This window comes from Hippopotamus amphibius, chromosome 13 (genome assembly GCF_030028045.1).
Source record: "Hippopotamus amphibius kiboko isolate mHipAmp2 chromosome 13, mHipAmp2.hap2, whole genome shotgun sequence".
Taxonomy (NCBI): Eukaryota; Metazoa; Chordata; class Mammalia; order Artiodactyla; family Hippopotamidae; genus Hippopotamus; species Hippopotamus amphibius.
Window position 1 is genome coordinate 61198044 of NC_080198.1, and position 18745 is coordinate 61216788.

General features: G+C 40.0%; 1 protein-coding gene across 19 annotated transcripts in view; it reads right to left on the bottom strand.

Annotated features, from left to right (window-relative positions):
- Window positions 1–5303, bottom strand: part of LARP1B (La ribonucleoprotein 1B) — a 124958-nt gene extending 119655 nt beyond the window's left edge. For 14 of the 19 annotated variants that reach the window (XR_009048730.1, XM_057705137.1, XM_057705136.1 and 11 more), the window contains exon 1: window positions 4087–4899. Coding sequence is in view for 15 of the 19 variants with exons in the window: in XM_057705137.1 (XP_057561120.1) it covers window positions 4087–4591 (505 nt within the window). In the remaining 4 variants the exon portion in view is untranslated. The other 5 variants (XM_057705141.1, XM_057705140.1, XM_057705142.1 and 2 more) reach the window with 5 other exon arrangements.
- Between the last annotated feature and the right edge of the window lie 13442 nt (window positions 5304–18745).

The following is an 18745-nucleotide window of genomic DNA, read 5'->3' on the forward strand; positions in this document are numbered from 1 at the left end:
AATAATATACATGAACAAGTGTGTCATCCTCACATATCCATTTTCCAAACATCATTGGTAAGCCACTATACAACTTTTTTGAGTAATATTCTAATACCTTAATCTATAAGGAAACAATCCCTAATAGATAAAGAAAACAATTCATTTTAAGACCTTGGATAGTGAAAACAAAAACTGCAACGTGACCGGGCAAATTTACTCGCTTTAATTTTCACGACCATAATCTTTAGCAAAGTTTTAAATAAGAAAACGCACTGATAGTTATCACATGGTTTTATTATAGTTAAGGGAGAAATGTCATAAAATGCCATTCTACTTCTTATACTCTAAAAGTGGATCAACTTGTAGTCATTTTAGAGGGCAAACTGTCAACAAATACACTGTGACCTAACAATTCCACTTATCTATCCTAGAGAAAATCAGATATGTATATAAGAGGCGTGCCTAAAAATGTTTGAAACAACCAAGATGTTGACTGATAAGTAAATGGCTAAATTAACTACATCAGTTATATTTATGGACTACTCAGAAATTTTTTTAAAGTTTAGATGAAAAAGAATCAACTTCATAAACAATAAAAAAAATTTCTAAGTACGCAGATGGTAGCTAACTAAACTTACGGTGATCGTTTCACAACATATATATACAAATCTCGAACCATTATTTTGCACACCTAAAACTAATGTTAATTATACCTTAATTTAAAAAATAAAACCTCACTAATTGTAAAGAAAAAGGATGAACCAACACTTTAAAAATATTCTAAACACATATACAAAACACTGTATTTGGAAGTAATTTCAGAGAAAGGACTGAAAGGATATTCAGTAAACAGGTAATATGATTATCTTTTTTTTGAAGGGAACATCAAAAGTTCCGTTTTAATATATTTATGTATCACTTACATAACTTAAGTAAAATATTATTAGGGTTACAGTAAGCTTATTTGAGGTTTCTGGGAAATACACTTATGGAAAAGAAGGTTGATGAGGTCAAGAAGACTAAGGATGAAAGAAAAAGATGAAAAAAAATCCAATATTTTAATTTTATTTTTTGTATTTTGGCCATGCCTTATGGCATGTGGGATGGTTTTCCATGCAGAATGGTTCCTTGAGCAGGGATCAAACCCAGGTAGGTCTCTGCAGTGAAAGAGTCAAATCCTAACCACCAGGCCACCAGGGATCTCCCAAAATCAATATTATTTTATTATTTTAAGCTCTTTATTGGAATATAATTGCTTTACACTCTTGTACCAGTTTTTGAGGCACACCAAAGTGAATCAGCTGTATTTATACATTTATACATATATCCCCATATCCCCTCCCTCCCATGACTCCCTCCCACCCTCCCTGTCCTGGCCCTCTAAGGCATCACCCATCTTCGAGTTGCCAAAATCAATATTTTAATACATCGTTTTTATGACTAAAATAATTAAAGTTGTATTAGAAAGCAGATTTTCAATATGCAAAATGTAACCATGAGTACAGGTAAGTGATTCATAAATCCCATACTGTGATTTTAATAAAGGTCTCCAAAGTAAATAAAACTACTTTAAACAAAGATTAGAGACAATTATTTCCAGTCTCCTGACCAGAATTTAAGATTGCAGTGACACTATTCCAGGCCTCTCCTGTGGGTCAGGCTTTGGTTGAAAAGAGGGTCTTATCTGAATTACCAGAAACAGCAATACACAAGCTAGAACCAACCCAAAAGTGGAGGAAAGTGTGTCACAAGGGCTGAAGAATGGCTCAATTGCAGTTCATTTAAAACTGCAGGTTCTAACAGAAAATTTATGATTATAAGTCCTTAAATACTTCTCTATTTCCTATGTTCCTATCCAGCAAAATTTTATGGATGGAATTCCTGCACCTCATTGAGTGAGTGACAGTAAATCCAAGTTTGGCTAGGACAAACATAGTCTAATTCTGTTATTACAGCATAATTTATCCTCTTTCCCTCTCATGAAAATCCTGGTTTATAGGATAAATCACGTAGGCCTCCTACTAATAAGATTATTGTACTAATTTAACACTCCCCTAGTTTGCAACTACCCTGGACTCTGGACCCTAAAGGTTCTCTGCTCCTATTTCATTACTCTTAAAGTTGCAAATTTACTTAGGAAAATAAGAAGCCAGCAGACCCAGGTTATAGAAGACAATTTGGTATTAAGAAGTCAAAGAAAATACATCCACTTCATTCATTTACAAGGCCCAGAAATGTTGCCAGAAGTCAACTAGCTAGGTAGTAACAACATCTGGACTAAAACCCAAGTTGTGCATTTCTACACAATATCTTATCCAAGTTACCTAAGTTATTCAATTACTAATAGGAGTGGTGTAGAAGTATAGAGTCAGTATTGGGGAGAGACTATAAAATTAGTACAGCACTCCAAGTATGAAGAATGCTATTCCTGTGGGCACAGAACAGATCATAAGAACAGAAATGTTGCCTACCGAGAAATATAATCAAAATTAAAATCCCCAAGAACCACACCAAAAATCAAGCATCACCTGGTGCTTAATCTCCAACAATGATTAAGGTCCCTAATGAAAGCACCAGTAGGTTAATTAAATTAAATGTTAAATATTTCCACAAGGTCATTTCCAATTAAAATTTCTGTCTCATCTTGAAAGTTTTAAAACCTATCAAACTAACTGTACAATCGAGTTTTGTTTTTGTTTTTCTTTGGTATATCACTGAATACAATGTATAATGTGTGTAAGTCTAGAAGTAGGGAGGTGAGACAGTCATTAAGATTCACTAGAATTTTCTCTTTGTTAAACTTTAGAGAGTTTGCTTTAAGATTTTTGTTCTCTTCAGTTATTAACAGTAGTAAACAAAGATCTTTGCAGCTAGGAGAGAATGGTGGCAATATTAAATTTAGAGCAAAATTTTAAGCAGCTTTTTCTGCAAGTGTTAAGATTTATCAAGAATGATGATTTAAAAATCATCAGACTTCAGCTGTAAAATAACTTTCGTTTAAATAAAGTTATACTATTCTGCAGCATTAAAAAAAATGATGAGTATTACTGTGCAAATCAATCAACACATCTCACTCTACTGGAGTTCCTTCGAAGAAATGTTACTATATCTCTATAACTGCAATGTGCGTCTATAACAATCACCTTCTATTTAACCATTTCCTTTATCTCATTTGATCCTCACAACCCTGCAAACATGCTTGAATCTTCCCTGTTCCACTGTTAACCTTTAAGAAAAGTGAAGACTTGTAAGTAAATAGCTGTAATTTCTATATGAGAAGTTCAATTAATTTACTACAACTTCAATTAGAAAGCAAAACTAGTAGATATTGCTTTCTGACTTCAGTTTATTTAGTATTGTCACTTAAAAAAAAAAAAACTGCAGTTGCTATAACCTAAATAAAGCACCAAGGGCCATACAGCATTGCTCAGCATTCAAATGCAGTGGCATAATCTTACCCCCTCTAGAGAGGAGGGCTAACAATGTTAGAAGACTACTACTCACCTAACGTCCAATTCACTCTCCTGTCAACTATCCCATTTCAATTAGCTTCCACTACAATCATTAACTTAAAGCTTTTTAGTAGCAACTACAGTATAGCGTCTCATTTTTAATATGACTACATAGCAAGCTTTTGGAAACACTGAAATTTTCAGCTTATCAATTATTTCATAAAAAATTAACAACTACGCCTCCACTTACAAGTAAATCCCCTTGCTCCAACTTGCTTCACCTCTTTAAAAAGTCTACAGAAACTCTTCCATAGGATGAACTGCAACATCTACCGAAAGTCGGCTTTCCCATGTCCCTAACACGTGGGGGCAAGACATAATTGAGGTTGCGCCAGCCGAGCGGCTCAGCTCCATTACCCCCGCCGTGCCCCCAGCAGTCAAGGAGAACCCGAGGTCCCACCTCTTCCTGCTGCTCCCTTCCCAGATGTCCATTTATGTAAATAGGCAGAGTGAATGACACCTTGGAACGAAATACCTCCGACTGACAGGGAAAGGAGGCCTGCCCCTCCCCCAGCCCCGCGCCAGCCTCCGCCGCCACGCGAGGCGCCCCTGCACACACCCTCCCGGAGCCCACCACAGAGGAGCCACAGACCTGCCTCCGGGGTTTCCAGTGGGGGCAGCGGCGCCGGCCCCGTCCCGGCGGGGGACAGGTGCTGGGGAGGCTTTTTGGTCCAGGGATTCTCCTTCGGCGGCAGCGGCGGCGGCGGCGGCTGCAGCTTTTCCTCAGAGCCGGCCGCCGCCGCCTCCTCCCGGGCGTCCTCGGCCTGCGGGTCCCGCGGCAGCGGTGGCGGCGGCTCCCCGCCGAAGGGGCCCCCCGGCCCGCGCGCCTTGTGCGCCAGGTGCAGCGCCAGGGGCTTCACGGGCACGGCCGCCTGAGGCACGCTGTGTCCCAGCACCGGCGACGGCTCTCCCCGCGCCCCGGCGCTGGTGGCGGTCGCGGCCCTCTCCTCCCTCGCCGCCTCCTTGCCCTCCCGTTCGGGCAGGGGCGGCTGCTCGGCCTGCCTGCTCGCCGCGGCCGACAGCGACTCCCTCTCAGCCGCTACCGCTGGCCGCTCCTCCCGAGGGTGAGCGGCAGGCACAGGGGCGCGAGCAGACATCGTCCCCCTGCCCCAGCCGCCCCAGCCGGGGGAGGCCCGGGGCCAGGGAGCCCGGCTGCCCGTCTCTCCGCCGGGACACCGACTGGCTCCGGCCTGGGGAAGAGAACCCGAGAGCCGGGCCGCCGCCGCCGCCGTCGCCGCCGCTGCGGCCGCCCGCGTCGGCTAAGGCCGCGCAGCTCCCGGCGTGCCGCCCCTCCCCGCGTCGAACGGGGCGCTAACCGCCCGCCGGCCTAGGTCGCCAAAGCGGCGCTAGCCCCGAGCCTGCCAACACGCGCCGGGCGCCGGAGCCGCGAGCGGCGAGCCGCGAGCCCTCACCTGGTGCGGGCTGTAGCAGAAACGCCGCAACCAGAGGCTCGAGTACCTCAGGCAGAGTCAGGGAGGCGCGCGCTCCCAAAGCCGATAACTGCTCACGGGGGGCGGAGGCGGGGGCGTGGAGGGGGCGGTCCCAGGGGACAGAGCGGGGGCGGGGCCTCCCGGAGGAGCGTGACGTGGCTACTCACCGGCTCCTGCCCTCGCCGGGCCGCCGCCCGCGGTGGTTGACCGACGAGCCCGTCTGGGTGCCGCCCTGCTTGAGGGCCGGCCCCGCCCCAGCGGCCAGCCGAGGCGGAGGGCGAACAGGGCGACTACCCGGATCGCGGGCTACGGCGGGCCCCTCCGCAAGCGCAGGGGCGGAGCGCGCATGGGGCCTCTGTGACTCGCGGCCGACCCGCTCCTTGCTCTGAGGGCTGGGAGCGAGGGGCGGGGCGCGCTACGCACGTGGCTCGGGGCAGGCGGGGTAGTCGCTTCGCCGCAGGCCCTGAAGTGCTTTTGACTCCAGGCGAGGGGGGCCATCTCTGCTGCCGACCCTGGGCGGCTCCCGAATGGGCCTGGGTCCCCTCCACCGGGCCACTCTGTCCCCTGCGTCTGTCGCCTCGCCCCGTGAAAAAGTTTCCCCCGGCGCTTTGGGGCACTGCGGTCACCTGTAATCTTGAGCCACTTCCAAAATAAAAACTGTAATCTGTAGGTAACTTTATAAAACCTTTGCCCGGGCAGTAGGATTAGGGCACTTCCCCGCCCCTATTCCCACCCACGTTCGGAAATATCTTTTAAAGTCCTCCGGAATAAGACAGATTGTTAATACTTAGATGGCTTTTTAAAGAATTTTATGGGGGTTTTGTGTGTGTCTATGTTTTTTTTTAAACAATGTTTCAGGTGTACAGCGAAGTGATTCAGTTATATATATTCTTTTTCAGAATCTTTCCCATTATAGATTATTACAGGATATTGAATATAGTTCCCTGTGCTATACAGTAGGTCCTTGTTTATATATTTTTTTTAATTTGTAGAGAACACTTGTTTGCAAATGAACCATGCTCCAAATACTTTTTTCTGGAATGGATATATGTTAAAAAGGTACAAATATGTTTTGATTTTTAAAATGCAAAAAGAGCTTTCTACTTGGCACTCAAATGAGTGATAATAGTTTCATATGCGTGTATTTATGAGTTAATGTTTCTCTTCCGGTACAAGGTCGCTGAAAATGGGTTCCGCTACGTGAAAAAAATTTTCCCTGAGGGACCGCCCCCCAACCCCAAAATATCTGTACCTGACATTTGTATGGACTTGGCAGTGGGTCCCTCCTGGCTTCCTTTAAGGGCCGACAAATGTGTACAGGACTCCCCTCCCATGAGTCTGGCTTCAGTCACATTAAACTCGAGATATATATCTTTTTTTTGTTTATTCAAAACTTGTACTAGGCATAAATTTCTTATTTTCCTAAAGCTAATAAACTATTCACACGTTACAACAACTATAAACAATAAAGCCTTTTCTTGTTTTCTATATCACTAATTTACAATTTACTTGGCCCTAAGCAAGCTCCTAAACCCGTTTCCAATTAAATGAGGGATTGTACTTCTAAGTGTATTCCCAGAGAAGCGCCATCTTTACGAGCTCTCTTACTGGCAAAGCCTCGTGTTTTTAACTACCAAGTGCGCTTCAGCCTTTTGGAATCTCTCGCCAAGTAATGCTTCACTCATTTTTACAAAAGCCTGTCAACAAATTCACACTCTATATGACTCAGAACACATTCTTTTTTACCATCTATTTAAATACGTGGATTAAAGACGTGGATTCAGTTGAGAAAAAGTATGTGAAGTGGTTCCCGAAGTTAGATTCACATGGGCTGTTTAATCGTGGTTGGTGGTTTTGTTTGTTGCTGTTTTGGGGGTTTTTGTTGTTGTTTTGGTTTTTTTTTAAGTGAAAAATCGTAAAGATGCTTTATTGAAGAAACAGAGGACCTTCTTGGCAATAGGTTGTGCTTGCAAGGAAAGAAGAACTGCAGGGTAAATGTGTACTCAAAAGGTCTGCAAAAAACTCACAGTAGGTGTTTGGGTATCTTCAGTGTAGTGCAGTGCCACTAATGTCAGTGAAGGGAGTTGGCTATTTGTTGTCCCTCTTTCAACTCCTGCTTCCACATAACTGCCTCTTGGAAACAACTTCACCTGTCTTCTATTTGCTCCTCCATATCTGTTCTTCACCGCTGCCCTGCTCTGTGTCAGCAGGGCTGACCTGCCTGGATTACACCTATGATAATCCCTTGTCCTGCTTGGTATCTTGATGGATTCAGGTAGTGGGAAGTATCTGCAGGAGATTCAAGGCCAGAAGATAGAGGGGTCATAGTCCTTACTCCCCAATATGGGTAACCAAGGGTTGACTGCAGAGCCCTTCTCTGTACAGTTAATCTCTAATCCTTCCCTTTGCCCCTTCAGGTGAATGTGTAATAACCACTAGCCCTTAGGATACTTATTCTCCCTTGTTGGTTTCCCTGACTCTTACCTGCACCTTTGTAAATAATTTAATAATTCTCTTCAAATTATTCAGTTTGAGCTTTCCATCTGATATCTGATGGGAACCTGACTGACCTAATTTGCCATTGCTGAAACTCCACTAACTTAAATCATCTGGCCTCTACTCTGGCAGAATTTTCCTCAGCTTCTTAGTTCAAAATCAACTAGGAAAGACTCAATTTATTTTTTGTAGCCCAATCACACAAATTATCCATCCTATGGATTTTTTGCCCTTGAGTAGGATCCCCATCTAGCCTGGAGAAACAGGTTGCTTGGTTCAAAATACTGCCATCAAGGCAGTGGAGATGGGAAAGCCAGTTATCAGTAGAAATGTGAGAGAGGTATTATACATTCTTTAACCAGGTTTTTTTCCCATTTCCCTATCCTAGTGAGTAGACCATCGTATAACCTGAGTCCAAGTAACCCTCACCCTCCATAATCCATTCATTTACAAATATTTCTCAAACATCTGCCAAGCAGTGTCCTAGACACTCAACAAGACCAATTGTACCTAAATGTGCTCACAAAGTCCTGCTTTCTCCACTGCCACCACCATACTCCAAATTGCCTTTATACTTCTGTAATACTGTTACAACCTCTTAACTAGCCAGACTCTCTGCCTCCACTTATACCTATTTGATACAACTGTTGTGAGGATTACATGAGATAATATGTGTAAAATGCTCACCAAAAGCTTAGCTCAATAATAGGATCTATTTTTATTGCTTTTAAATCCATAGACTTACCCAGAACATGTGGCCTTAATTTTACTGAACTACTGAGGTTAGAAGCCTGATTTTTTTTTTTTTAATGGAAAACTGGAATCTAGAACAGAGGTACAGGGTTATCCTTTCAAAAAAGAGAGAATGGTTCTCTAGGCCTTGAAAAGTTATGAAACACCTAAAGTAATTATACAAACGATCACATAATCAAATGAGCCTCTAAAAGGTGAATCTTGTTTTTCCTGTTTACAGCATGCTAATATGTCTTAAGGTGATTGAACCCACTCCTTGTCTCCCTCCCCTCTGGTGTCTCAGGAAATTGAAGTCCGAAGAGGACATCAAGATCTTTGTTTTTATTGCCAGTGCAATTTAGGTTCAGGTTGGCAAGAACCCAGTGTGCAAATAGCTGTACTGCATGCTAGAAAGGTTTCAAAGAATGCATCAGATATAATCTGTTTCAAAGTACTGCAGTTCAAGAAGATAAAACTGAAGCCAGAGATTTTGTCAACTTCCTCTAAAATAACAACTTTTAAAAAGACCGGACTCTTAAACTAGATATACTGAACCATCATTAACTCCAGTTGCAGAGCCTTGGGCCCTGTTTAGCATAATTATTGCTTTGATTATGAGCTACTTCTCAGATAAGTACTGAATACTTCCAATTCTCTCTAACCTTCAAGGTAGGGTCAGTGCTAATACATGTTTGAAAGGCTTTGCCCCTTACCTTCAATTAATACTACTGATGTATTCAATCTTAAAGTGAAAATAAAAACACCTTTAGAAAATTCTGCTCTGTTTTTACTTACCTGTATCATACAAATAGGTAAAAACACCGTGCTTGCCAGGTAAACATAGCTCCAAAACAAATCTAGGCTACCTTTCAACCAGATTGCTTTTCCTAAGTAGGCAATTGTCTTTACTTTCAGGTAGGTTTTAATACACCAGTTTAAACAGAATAGCAACTCTCTGAAAAGTTTGTGTGTTGCCTAGAAGCTCTCAGCCAGTAATAGCTAAGATTGATACTGACTGTCTGCCTTTCCTGCCACACTAAAGTCTTTTTCTTTTACAATAACTTGAAATAACACAAATAATAAGTAATAATCTTTTTTAAAAATACTCTAAAAGTGTAAGCTCAAGGAATTATCTTCCAGTTTTCAAAGAACAGAGATTTTCAAACAATAGGGTTTACAAAGGATTAATAACCTTTCTGAACTCTTCATACTATCCAGTTATATTTAATATTAATAAAGCTTTATGAATACTGACACAACACAAATGAGATCTTTAGTGGTTGACATCACAAAAAAATAAACTGTAGAGAAATTAGGGAAAAGTTTTTGTCACCTTCTTAAAGCTTGTCGTAGCTTATTTTAATCAATTAATAAATATTCACTGAGTGCTTACTGTGGTCCAGTGACTGGGCTAGACCCTGGGATACACTGGTGAACCAGTCAGTTCAGGAACTTACACAGAAAGGCAGAACGCATAGTGCAGTAGCTTTCACACCTCATGATTGATACATATAATTGAACCAAAAGCTTCACAAACCAGTACTTATCCTTACAAATGAGTACATGCTTATGTAATCTATTCTATTCCATTTTACTTTTTTTAAAAAGCACTAAATTAATTTCTTGACACACGTACATACAGATTGTAACCTACAGTTTAAAAAAAAAATGACAGTGGCACAGTAGTTAAACCAAAAGTAGATTATCTGGGTTCAAATGTCAGCTCTGCCACTTCCCAACAGTAAAACCGAGGGCAAATTATTTAACCTCTCTGTGATTTAGTTTCCTTATCTGTAAAATGAATAATTGTACCTACGTTGTATGGTTACTGTGAGGATTAAAAGGGTAAATTTATTTATAACTTATAGAGTGGGGACTTCCCTGGTGGTCCAGTGGATAAGACTCTGCGCTCCCAATACAGGGGGCCTGGTCAGGGATCTGGATCCCACATGCCAGGACTAAGAGTTCACATGCCGCAACTAAAACCTGGTGCAATCAAATAAAAACAAAACAAAACAAAAACCCAAAAACTCATAGAGTGGTACCCGGCAAATAGTAAGGGTCAATAACTAAAAGCTGTCATCACTACTACTACTATTATTATTACCATTATTATTATTAGAGGAAACTGACAAAAAGCAAACAAACTCAATAATTACAGATTGTTGGTAAATGTTATGAAGAAAACAAATCAAGGAGATGAAATTTAAACTGAGAGTTAAAGGAGGAGAAGGAACAGGCTATGGGACACGTATTCCCATAAGTAAAATGAAAGGAGCTTGGTGAAGTGGGAGTGTATTTATCAAGGCCTGTAGCTAGGACACAGTAAGTAAAGCATGGCTAGAGATGAGATTGGAGAGATAGCCTAAGGCAGACCTGCAGGGGCTTCTAGATGTGGCAGGGTTTGAATTTTGTCCTTACAGCAATAGGAAGCCACCAACAAGTTTTAATAATGAGTTAATACCCCTATTGCTGCAATATGGAAAACTAAGGGGGATGGGCAGTGGCAAAGTCCAAAATGTGAAAAAGAAGTCCAGGAATGAGATGATGGACTGGACTCAAGTTGTGGCAGCACTTAGGCAAGAGGGTGATTTAAGATTCCTTTTGGAAACAGGACTTGCCGATCTAATAGTTGTGGGAAGATAAAGAAAGAAATCAAGTTCTAAATTTCTCCCTAAAATAACTGATAGGAGTTGAGATAGGAATGTGGGTATAGGCACTTTGCCTCATATTCTTAGTATTCTTAGCATGTAATTAAGTAGGAGAAATTGTTGAGAATTAACTGTAGGTGGTACATCCTGAGTGTAATGTCTGAGAGAATCAAAATGTAAGGAATAAACATATGAAAGTCATGTTCAACCTTATTAGAAATCAGGGAAATGCGAGTTAAAACCACAATGAGAAAACACTATAACCCACCAGGTTGGCTTAAAAAAGGGTCTGACACTACCAAAATTGTTCATGGGGATAGGGATTAATGAGAAATCTTATGCATTAGAAATATAAATTAGCACAACCATTTTGGAAATCTGTTTGGCAATATTTACTATAGTTGAACATAAACGTATCTCTGACCCAGGCCTTTTACACCTGTGTCTATACCCAACAGTAATTTGTGCACCAAAAGACATGAACCAAATGTTCATAATAGCATTCTTTATAATAGCCCTTAACTGGAAATAACCTAAATGTCCATCAACAATAGAATATATTAGTGGCATAGTTATGTAATAATGAAATACCACACAGCTTTGAAAAATGAACAAACCATAGCTGTAAGAAACGATGTGACTATCACAGACATAATGTTAAATTGTTAAACAAAAAAGATGGAGGACACAAACCAATACACTATGATTTAAATAAAATTAAGTTTACATAAATTTCCCAGAGAGCAAAATTAATCTATGGTGTTACGAGAATAATGGTTACCCTTGGGAAGCAGGAGGGAGTTAAGAAAAAAAGTTAGGTGGAATATGATCGATTATTCATGTTAAATGACTCCAGTGATTGCCTGTGAATGCTCGGTGGATCATAATAGTTTGCTTATGTTTGAGTAATTGCTCTCTGTGTGTACTCATTTTTCTCATATATAAAATGGGAATAATAATGGTACCTACCTTATAAAGTTGTGAAAATTAGAAGAGTTAAGATATATAAAATGCCTGATACACTGTCTAGCCCATGATGTTAAAAACCATCAGAATGTTAGCTATTGTTGTTACTACAGGTATGTGGTAATAGAAAAGAGACAGGGACTTCCCTGGTGGTTCAGTGGGTAAGACTCTGCACTCCCAATGCAAGGGGCCCAGGTTCGATCCCTGGGGGAAACTAGATCCCACATGCATGATGCAACTAAAGATCCCATGTGCTGCAACTAAGAGCTGGCACAGCCTAAATAAATAAATAATTTTTTAAAGAAAACAAAAGAGTGCTTTAAGAAGTTTATTAAATAATTGGATAGAACATATATTAATATGTTGCTTTTTGGGTTTTTTTTGTTGTTTTTTTTTTGTTCCCACCAGGGATCAAACCTGTGTCCTCTGCACTGGAAGTGGAAGTCTTAACCACTGGACCTCCAGGGAAGTCCCTATTTTTGGTATTTAATATATCAACTTATCCAAGTTCATCCGAGCAGATCTCTTTTATTTTTTTCTTTTCATTTTCAAATATAAACAGAAATAGAAAGAATATAGGGAACTTTCATTTACCCATCATTCCAACTTTAACAATCAACCACATTTTGCCACTTTTGTTTCATTTATGTATACCCCTGTATTAGTTTTCTATTGCTGTCATAAATTACCAAAAATTTAGTGGCTTTAAACAACGAAAATTTACCATCTTGCTGCTCGTAGGTTAGAAGTCCAACAGGAGTCTCACCGGGCTAAAATCAAGGTGTTGTCAGAACTTCATTTGTTTATGTAGACGCTAGATTTTTCTAGCTTCTAGGGGCTGCCTATACATTCTTGGGCTCCGAGGTCCCTTCCTCCATCTTCAAAGCCAGCAATTATTAGTTGAGTCCTTCTCCCATCACATCTCTCCAACCTCCTCTATAACGTAGTCAAATCTCCCTTCGCGCCTCTGTTCTGCCTCCCTCTTCTACTTTTAAAGATTCATAAGATTAGATTGGGCCTATCTGTATAATCCAGGATAATCTCCTCACCTCAAGATCCTTAATGTAATCACATCCACAAAAGCCCTTTTGCCAGATAAGGTAAACTATTCACAGGTTCCGAGGATTAGAACATCTGTACAGGATCATTATTCTGCCTACTACAACTTCTACCCATCCCCCCACCCCCAACACAGTCATTTTCTACTGCAATATTTTAAAATAAATCTGAGATAATTTTGCCTATAAACACATTAGTATGTATCTCTATTCCTTTTCTTCTTCATCTTCAGTCCATTTTTTGACTCCATACTCAACCATATCATTAAAATCACCAATGACCTACATATTAATAAATCCACTGGATAATTTTCAGTCTTCATCTTTCATTTATCAGAATTAAATACTCAATGATAGCTAATAATTAATACATATATACTAAACACTATCTAAGTGCTTTGCATGTGTTAATCCTCAAAACAACCGTATAAAATAGGGATGATTATTGCCTCCATTGTCAGATGAGCAAACTGAGAGAAAGTGGATAAATGGCTTGCCCAGGATCACGCACTTAGAAAGTGCCACGTTAAAGATTTGAGCCCAAGCAATCTGGCCCCAAAGTTCTCCATAGTTCATACTCTTAACAATATACTACACTATGTTGCCTTTCTTTTTCCTTAAACTTGTTCAGAAATACTTTAAAAAAAAATAGCTTGTGATTTATTTTGTTTCTTACATCCAATTACTCTATCCTATGTTAAAACCAAATAGTACAATATTGTTTATAGTGTTTATAATGGAAAAACAAGTTCTACCTCACTGAGTCCTAGTCCCCAAAGTTTCCATGTTTCAACTTTTGACTTGCCACTATAAAACATGAGGATGTAGCAGACCTACATTAGTCTGTCCTTCCTTGCCTCCTTGTTTTTGATATTCATAGCTTTTCTGTTTAAAGAACTTATTTGAAGGTTAACTTACTGTTCCATCAATGTTGTTTTTAAAAAAATTTTAAAAGATCCTTTATATTTCATTAATGTGTTTATTTATTTGGCCGTGCCACACAGCTTGCGGGATCTTTGTTTCCCGACCAGGAATTGAACCTGAGCCCTCGAGGAGTCCTAACCACTGGACTGCCAGGAAATTCCCTCCATCAATTTTAGACAGAATCTCTTATATCCTCACTCGGTGAAATGAAAATATATCACCCTACCCCTTGTTCTATCTTCCAATTTTTGTTTGTTTTTATTTTAACATTTTAACCTTTATTGAGAAATATAGTATACACAGAAAAGTGCCTCCCCAAAATTAAAACCCACAAATATACAAATGAATGGGTAAAGTGAACAACTAACCAGGTCAAGAATTAGAACCCCATGAGTCCTTTCCCATTCACAACACTTTCTTCCCCTTAAGAGGTAATCATTTCCTTGGTTTTCTTCATGGCTTAACACTTAAGTACGTATCCCATAGGTCTGCCTATTTTTTTAAACTATATATAAATGAAATCATACTCTTAACTATGCTTTTCTGTCTTCTTTCATTCAATATTGTTTTGTTTGTTTATTATTTTATTTATTTATATATATATTTTTTGGGGCTGCATTGGGTCTTCATTGCTGAGTGCGAGCTTTCTCTAGTTATGGTGAGAAGGGGCTACTCTTCGTTGCGGTGCGCAGGCGTCTCATTGCAGTGGTTTCTCTTATTGTGGAGCACAGGCTCTAGGTGCTCAAGCTGCAGTAGTTGTGGCTCATGTGCTTAGTTGCTCTGTGGCATGTGGGATCTTCCCGGCCCAGGGATCTAACTCCTGTCCTCTGCATTGGCAGGCAGATTCTTAACCACTGTGCTGCTAGGGAAGTCCCTCAATATTGTTTTTGGATTAATACTAGTTGTTGAAAGTAGCTGTAGGTCATTCATTTTGTTGTAGTTTGTATATTTCATTATATGACTAAACCACAGTTTTTTATTTAGTCTATTGCTGATGGACATTTGGGTTGTTTTCAACTTGGGGCTATTATAAATATTGCTATTGTAAACTTTTTCTTTTCTGGTGTGCATGTGCCAATTTCTCTAGGGTGTATTATTAAGAATAGAATTTCTGAATCATAGGGTATGAGCATCTCTTCCATTGTGGATATTTCCAAACCATTTTCCACACTCTGGTACAAGTTTATACGCCTGCTGGCTGTGTTTGAGAATTTGCCACATCCTGGACAACGTTTCTTCCTTTCATTTACATTGTCAAGATTAATTGTTTATATTCTATTGTGTAGCCATAATGCAGTTATTTATGCTTTATTCCTAGATTGGTTCTAAAATTTAAGAATCCATACACAGATTTATTTTATGAGTATGTAGATATTCCTCACTGCAGAGCAATGTAGTATGCCACGACTGCATTTCCTTCTCTGTGGTTTCAATGTCATGATCCCTAGAAACAAGATCAAATGGATTCATGGGCTTCCTAGGTGGCGCAGTGGTTGAGAATCTGCCTGCCAATGCAGGGGACATGGGTTCGATCCCTGGTGAAGGAAGATCCCACATGCCACGGAGCAACTAAGCCCATGCACCAGAACTATTGAGGTTGCGCTTTAGAGCCTGTGAGCCACAGCTATTAAGCCCATGTGCTGCAACTACTGAAGCCCACGTGCCTAGGGCCCATGCTCCACAATAAGAGAAGCCACGGCAATGAGGAGCCCACGCACCACAATGAAGAGTAGCCCCGACTCACCACAACTAAAAAGAAAGCCCACGCACAGCAAAAAAGACCCAACACAGCCAATAAAATAAATAAATAAATTTATAAAAACAAAGATCAAATAGATTCATATCTTATACTCCGTCAGTATAAGATAATCAACAAATTTTCACTACATTTTAGTTAAAGTCACATATACATGGTTATTGATTTCTCTGGTACAGTTTTTGTTTTTCCGTGAGTTCCTAATTGTTCCTCTTTTCCCTTCTTCCACAATACCACCTTCTCATTCTCATTGTTTTCCTTCTGCCTTTCTAGCTACTTCTCACTCTACCGCTTTAATCTGTCTTTGCCTAAGCCTTAATTGTTGGTGGAGGTGTCCAAGGCTATTGTCCTAGGATAGCAGATCTTCAAAATGTCCTCCCCCAAATTCTAGGGCCTTGGACACCCTTTCAGGCAGTCTATGAGGTCAAGCTATTTTCATAGCAATATTAAGAAATTATTTGCCTTTTTCCCTGTGTTGACACTTGCACTGATGGCACGAAAGCCATGGTAGATAAGTCTATGGCAATGAGCATATGAATGGAGGCAGTAGCACCAGACTGGACTGGCAGTCATTGTACTCTTCGCTGTCCCACATTCACAGTATTTTTTTTTTTAATTGTAGGCTTCACCTAAGAATGCCCTTGGTGGAGCAGTAAAAATTATTAATTTGATTAAAACTTCACCTTGCATGTGTTTTTAATATTCCATGTGATGAAATAGGAAGTATATAAAAATAATTTCTGCTGTGTATAAAAGTATGGTGATTGTCTTGAGGTTAAGTGCTGAGATTGAGTTTTAAGTTGACTAGCTACTTTTCTCATGGAATTCATTTGTACTGGAAAGAACATCTGACAACAAACTAGGTTTATTCATATTTAGGTAATTTGGCAGACACCGTCTCAAAAATGAAGTGAGCCTTTCATGTCAATGGGAACAAGTGATGATATTTGTTGCCAGTCATAAAATTCAGGCTATAGAGAGAAAATTAGAGGGACTTCCCTGGTGGCTCAGTGGTTGAGACTCCGCATTCCCAGTACAGGGGACATGGATTTGATCCCTTGTCAAGGAACTAGATCCCACATGCATGCCACAACTAAGGAGCCCTTGAGCCGCAACTAAAGATCCAGTGCACATAAATAAATATTTTTAAAAAATAGAAAATTGGAAGTTTGAAAAACTCATAACTATCACCATGAGTTCAATAGCTTCCCAGTGCTGAAAGACTATTTCTAATGAGAGCAGTAGTGATTTTTTTAAAATAAATTTACTTATTTATTTTTATTTATTGGCTGTGTTGGGTCTTTGTTGTGGTGCACGGGCTTTCTCTAGTTGCGGCAAGTGGGGGCTACTCTTCATTGCAGTGCGAGGGCTTCTCGTTGCTGTGGCTTCTCTTGTGGAGCACAGGCTCTAGCTGCTCAGGCTTCAGTAGTTATGGTGCACGGGCTTAGTTGCTCTGCGGCATGTGGGATCTTCCCAGTCCAGGGATTGAACCCATGTCCCCTGCATTGGCAGGCGGATTCTTAACCACTGTGCTACCAGGGAAACGCGAAATCAGTAGTGATTTTAATGAATGTAATTTTTTTTTACCATTATAAACATTTTCTTTATTTTTCAATGCTTAATTTTGAAATAACTTCTGACTTACAAAATGTCATAAGAATAGTACAAAGAATTTTCACATCCCCTTCAGCCAGATTTTCCAAATGTTAACGTTTCACATGGCCACAATAAAATTATAAAAACCAGAAAGTTGACACAGATGCCATACTGTTGTGTAATCTAGAGACCATATTCACATTAATGAATGTAATTTTTTAAAATGTTGTGTAATCAACTGTGTCAACATTTGGAAGGTCTGCATAACTCAGTGAGCCAATATTTTTCAAATGACTAAAAATGTAAAAATGTTACAAAATCATACATTAGTAAGACAAAACGTAAGACCATTGGCTTTCTTTTTCTGACTTCAAATGTTGTTTTTCACAGGGAGATCAACTCGATGATGCGTGATGACTTACAGGGGTAGGATAGGGAGTGTGGGAAGGAATCACAGTCGCGGGAGGGAGGGCATATGGGGATATACGTATAAATACAGCTGATTCACTTTGTTGTACAGCAGAAACTGGCACAACAGCGTAAAGCAATTATACTCCAATAAAGAGCTTAAAAATATACTCCAATAAAGAGCTTAAAAATGTTATTATTATTAATAATTCCTTAAATAAGAACAGCTTATTTATTACTATAAAATTTCTTGATTCCAAGGCAATCATAAGCACGAGTGAAAATATATTCCTTAGAAAATGATTCAGGGTCATGTGGACTATCTGGATCAGGACTTGGCAAACTATGGCCCATCAGTCACATCCTGTCCACGTCTTATTTTACACAGGTGCAAGCTAAGAATATTTTTTACATTTTAAAAATTTAACTTAATTTTTATTTCGTGTTAGAGTATAGTTGATTAATAATGTTGTGTTAATTTCAGGTGTACAGCAAAGTGATTCAGTTATACATATATATACATCCATTCTTTTTCAGATTCTTTTCACATGTAGATTATTACAGAATATTCAGTGGTTATGTTCCATTTTTTTAGCTTTGTTATTTATTTTTGGATCTTTTTAAAAATAAAAACTTCATATATTTAAGGTGTACAAGATGATGGCTTGCTGTACTATACACAGGAAAATGACCCTGCAGTCAAGCTAATTAACATATCTTTTCTTCACATAGTTACCATATATTTTTTGTGATGACAGCACCTGAATTCTACCCTCTTAGCAAATTTCCAGTATTCAATACAATGTTATTAACCATAGTCATCATGCTGTATATTAGATCTCTAGACTTATAAGCCTAACTTTTTAAAAAAACTAATTAATTAATTAACTTTATTTATTGGCTGCGTTGGGTCTTTGTTGCTGCACACGGGCTTTCTTTGGTTCTGGTGAGTGGGGGTTACTCTTTGTTGCAGTACGCGGGCTTCTCATTGTGGAGCACAGGCTCTAGAGTGCAGGCTCAATAGCTGTGGCGCTCAGGCTTAGTTGCTCTGTGGCATGTGGGATCTTCCTGGACTGGGATCAAACCTCTGTCCCCTGCATTGGCAGGTGGATTCTTAACCACTGCACCACCAGGGAAGTCCCTAAGCCTAACTTTCAAAACACTTTCTCCATTCACTTTTTTTTTTTTAATATTTATTATCTGGTTGCACTGGGTCTTAGTTGTGGCATGCAGG